The sequence below is a fragment of the Rhincodon typus genome, chromosome 45, assembly GCF_021869965.1.
Source record: "Rhincodon typus isolate 14 chromosome 45, sRhiTyp1.1, whole genome shotgun sequence".
NCBI classification, from domain to species: Eukaryota; Metazoa; Chordata; class Chondrichthyes; order Orectolobiformes; family Rhincodontidae; genus Rhincodon; species Rhincodon typus.
The window spans coordinates 1,222,620-1,230,886 of NC_063376.1; the positions used below are offsets into that span (position 1 = coordinate 1,222,620).

The window sequence follows — 8,267 nt, forward strand, 5'->3', positions numbered from 1 at the left end:
TAGGTCCGCATCTCATGTGGGCAACCCCATGCAGCTGTAAACCTGTTGTTTCTCTTGGAGACTCTGCTGACCCTCTCTAGCTCAGCTCCCAGCTATACTAACCATGCCTATTGAAGGCAGTTGATTGACAAAAAACGGTCATTGCTAGGCACTGCCATGTCTTTGTAACTGAAAATTTGAAAGTTCAGTGTCTGAGTCTGACTTTTAATCATAACTTATATTAGAAAAACCTAACAGAACTGACAATGTGAACCAAATGTCCAACTGATTTGAGTCTTCATCTTACGTAGAATTGTAGAGATGTACAGCACAGAAACAGACCCTTCAGTCCAAACTCTTCCATGCTGACCAGACATCCTAAATTAATCTAGTCCCATTTGCCAGCATTTGGTCCATATCCCTCTAAACCCTTCCTATTCATATACCCATCCAGATGCCTTTTAAATGGAGTAATTGTACCAGTCTCCCCCACTTCCCCTGGCAGCTTGTTCCACACATGCACCACCCTCTGCATGAAAAAGTTGCCCCTTTAAGTCCCTTTTAAATCGTTTTCGTTTCACCTTAAACCTATGCGTCTAGTTTTGGACTCCCCCTATCCTGGGGAAAAGACCTTGACTATTCACTCTATCCATGCCCCTCATGATTTTATAAACCTCTATAAGGTTAGCCCTCAGCCACTGGGCTTAGTGATCCTGTGTCTGTGTCTCCTATTCTGTGGGTGATGAACCAGGTCTGTTTTACAAAGGACCTTTCCAGATTGTGGGCATTTTCGCCTGTTGTTGCTGGCTGTATTTAAGCTCCTGTTTCTGAATTAAAATGTCCGGTGTTTAACCTATTACATTCTCTAGTCCGGACATGGTTTGTTTTATCGCAGCTGATCTTGCTCGTTCTGCCCTTTGGGATAATGTTGCAGATATGTTGGGAGTAAATGGTCACCCCCTGAGTGACCCGGATGAAGTGCTCCCCTCGGACAGTGGCGTTGAATGCCAGCGGGTGGTTGGAGAGGACGATGGCATCGTCATCAGTCACGTGTGCAGCATTGGCTCACAGATGGTGGAGCAGCTGTTTGGCAGCGAGGATGACAGCAGAGAGGGCAGCTCGGCGAGTCTTAGCAAGCACAAGTGCGAGTCCGACAGCCAAGCGGGCACCACTGGAGAATCGGAGACAGACGGAGCTACCACAGGGCAGTGCAAGACCAGCGACCGAGCCAGTGCAAACCATGTGTCGGCAATGAGCAATGAGCACATAGCTTGCATTCACGGTAAGGAACCCATTCCCAGTTGGTCAGAGTATGTGACCTCTCGTTGTAGCCTGGCCACCTCCCAATCTGTTAACAGTGGCGGCCAGTCCTCAGGGAATTCCAGGGATTGTTTTCGGGATTTGGGAGTATTTGTTTCTTTTTGGGAGTCTGATTCCCTCGTATTGTGGGTTGGGTTGGTGGAAGAGACTTGGGAGAGGGGCACAGGGTCATCATGACTTCTCTCTTACTACCCTGTACTCCTACCCCCACCCATGTCTGTTTTCGAAACCAGCCTTGCTGACCAAGAAGGTTTTATGCTTCATTCGTGGTCTGTGCTGATGTGGGTTAATCTCGGACTGAAGTCGGTCATAGTTCCTTTCTCCAGGGTTTATCCAGCTGCTTCATGTTGACTGAGGATAAGTTTGGGCTTGACTTTTACTTGGTGGTTAGTGCCCTGCTCATATTCACTGTGTTCAGTTGTCCTGGAAGGGGTGGTTTCTTGGCTCGGAAGCCAAGGATTCTGAGAAATTAAGCCACGAGATTCAATGTTTTATGTGTGGAGCTTCCAAGTACATTGATAGTGACCTTCCTTTTCAGGGCTCCTGGATGAGTATATCCAAACCTATGGCAGTTTGATACCCCTGAACACCGACGATGTGATTGAGAAGCTGCAGGGTGTTTTTGAAGAAGATTTCTCGACTCCACACAGGTACACTCGTGACATTAATTTTACCAGCTTGGAGGTAAATTACTATCAGGTGGTTTGAAGCTTGACTTTGGGTTAAATGATAGAATGGAGATTTATTGAGGTGACTTTGTTATTCCCCCATCCCATTTACTTTGGGAGCACCACTCTCCATTTTCTTTGCACTCTTTCACCACACAGCTCCCTGTTTTTCTGCTGCTTTGTCACTCTTATTCCCCTTTCAGCATCCCAAGATCAGAGGACTGGCTCACTGCTGATTGATTTATTGTTGCCACATGTACCAAGATACAGCGAAAAGTGTTATTTTAAGTGTTATACAGGCAGATCGTACCACTCAAAGTGCATCAGGGTAGCAGATCAGAGTGCAGAATACAGTGTTGCAGAGAGAGAGAGATCAGAATTAATATTTGAGAGCTCTGTTCAAAACTCTGATAACAGTGGGGAAGAAACTGTTCTTGAATCTGTTTGTGTGTGTATTCAAACTTTTATAGTGCCCTACAGAAGAGGATGAAACAGAGTATAACCAGGTAGGAAGGGTCTTTGATTATGTTGGTTGCTTTCCCAAGGCAGCGGGAAGTATAGACAGAGTCAGTGGACAGCATGTTCCTCACAGGTTAAAAAGAGGGACCAAAAATAGTAATTTCACTTAACCATGAGTTCTTGCAGGGTAAACATACTACCAAAAGTACAGCCTGCGTACAGACAGATCAGGGGAGGTTCTGGGTTTGATTCCCTGTTGGTTGAGTTAGATGCTCTCAGGCAGGCAATACAGTCATCCATGACTTTTCGGGCACTGGGCTCTTGTCTCTAGACTGGAGATGTGCCCATGAATAGATTGACAGGACCTTTGTGAATGTTGATGAGTACATTGTGAGTCAACACACAGCAGGTGGACTGCAGCAGTTCAAGAAGGCAGCTCACTACCTGATTTCTGATGAAGGGTCTAAGCCCGAAACGTCAGCCTTTCTGCTCCTATGATGCTGCTTGGCCTGCTGTGTTCACCCAGCTCTGCACCTTGTTGTCTCGGATTCTCCAGCATCTGCAGTTCCTACTATCTCTCACTACCTGACCTGTGTGACTCAGAGTAAATCTAGGGAGGTGGGTGGTTGCAGGGATGGGGGGGCAAATTGCCAAGAGTCAGAACTTTTTGGCTCTGAGCAGGATTATTTGGTTTGAGTTTTGATTACAATTTTTCCTGGTTTTGCACACAGAAAGAACCTGATTCAGAACGTGATGCAGTCGTACCACCGAATGATTGGGAATAATGCTGTTCGAAATTTTCGAGTCACATACAAGAGGCATGTGCTCACTATGGATGACCTCTCCACATTGTATGGCCAGAACTGGCTGAATGACCAGGTTACATTTCTTTAGTTGATTACTTAGGATCAGTGGGCTATGACTGTGCATATATTAATACCGGTACAAGGTGGTATTGTGGTATATTGTAAACCCAACGCCTTATGCCAGTTAGAGAGTTTAAATAATGTAGTAAAACCTGGTCTAGATAGTCACAAGTAAAGATGATAATGCAACTACAGGGTTCTTGCTTCAAAAAAATGCCATTTATTTCACGAAGACCCTCCCCCAGTGCATTGTGGGTCAACAGGTGGACTGCAGCAGTTCAAGAAGGCAGCTCACCACCACCTTCTCAAGGGCAACATGGATGGTGCAATAAATACTGAGCCCAGCCAGCGATGCCCACATCCCACAAATGAATTTTTAAAAAAAGTTAGGGAAGGCAGTGGAATGTAAGGCGGGGGCATCAGCAAAATAAAATGAGGCAATGCCCTGGAGAGATTCGAAAGGCTATAACTTGGAGCTGACTCCTTGAAGATCAGAAACATGCTGGAAAAGCTCAGCAGGTCTGCAGCATCTGTGGAGAGAAATCAGAGATTAACATTTTGGGTCGAGTACCCCATCCTCCGAAGATCGGGGTGGTTTCCCACCGTTTTTGGATAATTTGAAAGCTGAAAGTTAAAGCAGGGAGGTTGGCTAGGAGAGGGCTAACAGCCGTGCTTCTGAGTGATGTGACCATGTAATATTAATCTGATGGAGGGGATAGAAGCCAAGATGGAAGAGAGTGAGCTTGGGAAATCGAACACTACACCGAATCTGTACCTCCTGAAGAAGCATGAATCAAGGCCAGCAGCAGCAGGTAAAGTACTGGTGGCTGCTTTATGGTATTGGCAAGGTGATTATTTAAGTCCTGCTATTGGAAGCAGTTGGAAAGTATAGGAAAGCCTTTAGATGACTGAAAGAGGGGGAGGAATGGATATAAACTACCAACGTCATACAGGAATTAATATCTTGCTTGCTGATGTTATTATGGAAGTAGTGATGATGGTGGTAGGATCACACTGTAAAGACCACAGAGAAGAGCACGTTCTGTATTTACCTCATACAGGGGCAGGTACCTCTCTTGATCTTTGGCAGAACATGATTGAAAGTGCTTTGTTCCCATCTAAACAACTATTGGGGGAAAAAAAAAGCTTTGAATACAGGAACCCTACAGAAAATAGAACTGGGACCCTTTTTTTGGGGTGAGGAGAAAGAGAATGAATGGAGCTTTTTTTAATTTGTTCATGGGAAGTGGGTGTTGCTGGCTGGGCCAGCATTCGTTGTGATCCTGAGATGACTTAGAGAAGGTGGCGGTGAGCTGTGTCTTTGAACTGTTACAGTTCATGTGGTGTAGGGACACACATACTGTTGCTAGGGAGGGAGTTCCAGGATTTGGGCCCAGTGACATTGAAAGAACACAATCTGTTTCCAAGTCAGGATGGTAAGTGGCTTATTGGGGAACTTGCAGGGGGTGGTGTTCCCTTGTATCTGTTGCTCTACTCCTTTGTGGTAGTTGGTCACGGGTTTGGAAGGTGCTTTTGATGGAGCTTGGTGAGTTGCTGCCATGCATCTAGTAAATGGTACACACTGCTGCTACTGTCTCGTCAGTGGTGGAGGGAGTGAATGTTGGTGGATGTGGTGCCAATCGAGCGGGGGCTGCTTTGTCCTGGATGGTGTTGAGCTTCTTGAGTGTTGTTGGAGCTGCCTCCATCCAGGGCAAGTGGGGAGTATTCCATCATCCTCCTGACTTGTGCCTTGTAGATGGTGGACAGGCTTTGGGGAGTCAGGAGTTGTTAGTGACTGCAGGATTCCTCCACTTTGACCTGTTCTTGTAGCCACTATATTGATATGGCTAGCCGAGTTCAGTTTCTGATCAATGGTAGGGTGTTGATAGGGGATGTTATAAAGTAATTGCTGGTGGAGTTCTTGGTGTTAGAGATGAGAGATGAAGTACTCTTCCTTGTTCTGCACTGCAGGTTATGAACATGTATGGAGACCTCGTTATGGACACAGTCCCGGATAAGGTGAGACAGTTCACTCAGTGACCCAAGCTGTCTGGATTGGCGGGGTGTGTGTTAAGTTTAAACACATGGAACAGTAATATTTCGAATAAAGATAGAAAATGCTGGCAATGTGCTAAAGTTCCTGCTGTTTACTCTGAAAATCTGAAGGGAGGGAGAATGGAAGAAGAAATTAAGGGAAAATTCAGGTTAGTGGATCCTACTTGCAGAGCCCAACCTTGGGAATGCACATTCATATTTCCCATTGTTCTGCCTGATCCCAGATAATTCTCGATGAAAAGGTCTACTTTTACAACAAATTGAGGTCATAGAGGTTTACAGCGTGGAAACAGGCCCTTTGGCTCAACTTGCCCACGATGCCCAGTTTTCACAATTTAAGCTAGTCCCATTTGTCTGTGTTTGATGCATATCCCTCCATACCTATCCCAACCATGTACCTGTCCAAATATTTCTTAAATGACGAAGTTGTACTCCCCTCCACCACTACAGACACACCACCCTCTGTGTGAAAACACTGCCCCTGTAGACCCTTTTGTATCTCTCCCCTCTCAGCTTAAACCTATGCCCTCTAGTTTTAGACTCGCCTACTATAGGGAAGAGCTGTTGGCTACTTACCTTATCTATGCCTCTCATGATTTTATAGACTTCTATAAGGTCTATATGAGGTGAAAGGGTTTGGAAATGAGAACCAAAATTAAAACATCCCTTTTCATAAACATCATTGGCCATCTTTGCCTCTTGAAACTGCAATGTTATAATCTTCTAATTCCATTTTTTGCCAATCATCATCTTCAGTCTGTGTCTCTGCTTAATGACTGTCCTGCCAGTGGAAACAGCTTCTCCCTGCCTTCTCTATCAAAGCCCCTCCTAGTCTTACTTTTGAGCTTTGCTGTTTAAAGGAGAAAAATCCCAGCTTTTCTGGTCTGTCCACATAGCCAGAGTCCCTCCTCCCTGGAACCGTTCTGGTTATGTGGATGCTGAAAGTCTGAAATAAGACCCAAAAAATGGTTGGAAAAGCTCAGGTCAGACAGCATCGGTGGAAAGGTCCAGGTTAACTTTCAGGTATGTGATCTTCTGGTAAATCTCCCATGCTTCCTTATTCTGAAGCTAAACATCCTGCTAGAAAGGTCCGTTAGGGAGGAGTATAGATTAGTCTGGAGGAGAAGTGAAAGAGAAATTTGTTTGGCTTACATGTTATACATGAGAAATAGTAGTGAGGATGAGGTGTTGAAGACTGTGGTGAGTGATCGAGTTGAGAGTGTGGATTTGGTAATGCAGGGAGATCAATCACAAGTGAAGCTGTCTAAGAATTTCACATCTGCTTTCTATACTCAGGTTCACTTCTTCAACAGCTTTTTTTACGACAAACTGAGAACCAAGGGGTACGATGGCGTGAAGAGGTGGACTAAAAATGTAAGATTTCCCACCTAACGTGAGCTTTAGGTTCAGCATAGATTGAAAACAGAGCAAAGCTCCCTGTGACCTGTCCCTGAACCGCCAAGCCGGCTGCGTGCAAGGCTGACTGGAGAATGAAGCTCCCTTATAAGCCATTGTAGTATTCCCAGACATGGATTGGATGGAATATTTTGATTTTTCTCAAACCTCCAAAAGAGTTCCCACTACGCAAATGTGATATCCTGCTTCATTTCGTTAACACTAAGGGAGAAGATGGCATAGTCACTGGATCATAATCCAGAGGCCTGGACAAATGTGCTGGGCAAATGAGTTTAAATCCCACCATTGCAGTTGGTGGAATTTAAATTGTCCATTTGAAAGTTAAAATCAGCAGGGAATCATTCAGGGTGAGCAGTGATCCATACTGATTGCTGTAAAAACCCATCTGGTTCACTAAACGTCCTTTAGGGAAGGACATATGCCCTCCTAACAAGTAATTAAAGATGGGCAGCGAATGCTGGTTTTGTTAATGACATCCAGACACCATGGAAGAATAAAGAAAATAAAAGTTTTGTGGCTCTCTTTTCCAGTGTCCTTACTTTCTCTCCTAATCTGAAGCCATTAACTCTTTCCACGTTCTGTTTGCAGGGTATCAGACACCTTTTTGATACTGCATTGAAGTGGTCTGCACTTGACAATGACACCAGGCTATTAGCAGGAGAGGGGAATGCTATGGGATAGTTCCAGTAATGTCCTTGCCTGTTAACGGCATGTACATTTCCCAGAGGGGCTTATGGGAGAAGAGTTTGGAAATTGTTGATCCTTTTCTAAGGTCTATTCATTTGCCTCTTTGTCACAGTATTTATTGTACTTTCTTCTTGTAGGTTGACATCTTTAACAAAGATCTGCTCTTGATTCCCATTCACCTGGAGGTCCACTGGTCACTGATCTCTGTCGATGTGCGTGAGAAGACAATAACATACTTTGACTCCCAGCGAACCCTGAACAGGAGGTGCCCCAAGGTACAGGGACAAGGAAGTGGTTCCTACCATCCAGCTCTGTGAAAGTCAAAACACTCTCTTAGTGGCTCATGTGTGGCAAAGTAAAATTGAATGTTGATGGCTTTATTTTCCCAATATCCACATGGAAAGCAACAAAGGGACAAAAGGCAAATCCTTGGACGCTGCTGCCGCCGCAAACCCCTCTTTCCCCCATCCCTGCACAATTTCAGAAGCAAACCAGAGGATGACGACTGAGTAGGAGCTTGCAGGCCAGGTTGACTGTGGTCCCTGTCTGGCCAGTACATCGCAGGAGGACCTGAGCATATACAATGACAAACCTGTCTTCACTGTACTCTGTGTTGGACCTGTACCCAACAGAGCGATGGACCTGTCCACATCAGTACAATACCCCAGTGTTATCCGGTGATGGACCTGTCCCCGCTAGTACAGTACCCCAGTGTTATGCAGCGACAGACCTGTACCTGTCAGTACTGCAGCACCCCAGCATTATGCAGTGACAGACCTGTCTCTGCCACTACTGTACCCCAGTGTTATACAGAGAC

General features: G+C 45.3%; 1 protein-coding gene across 1 annotated transcript in view; it reads left to right on the forward strand.

Moving 5' to 3' along the window:
- The first annotated feature begins 912 nt into the window (after nucleotides 1-912).
- LOC109922229 (sentrin-specific protease 3-like) overlaps nucleotides 913-8,267 on the forward strand; it is a 14,824-nt gene continuing 7,469 nt past the window's right edge. Inside the window, exons 1-6 of the mRNA XM_048620157.1 lie at nucleotides 913-1,261; nucleotides 1,838-1,949; nucleotides 3,158-3,305; nucleotides 5,264-5,311; nucleotides 6,644-6,721; nucleotides 7,588-7,725. Coding sequence (XP_048476114.1) covers nucleotides 916-1,261; nucleotides 1,838-1,949; nucleotides 3,158-3,305; nucleotides 5,264-5,311; nucleotides 6,644-6,721; nucleotides 7,588-7,725 — 870 coding nt within the window. The 5' untranslated portion in view covers nucleotides 913-915. The remainder of the gene's footprint in view (nucleotides 1,262-1,837; nucleotides 1,950-3,157; nucleotides 3,306-5,263; nucleotides 5,312-6,643; nucleotides 6,722-7,587; nucleotides 7,726-8,267) is intronic.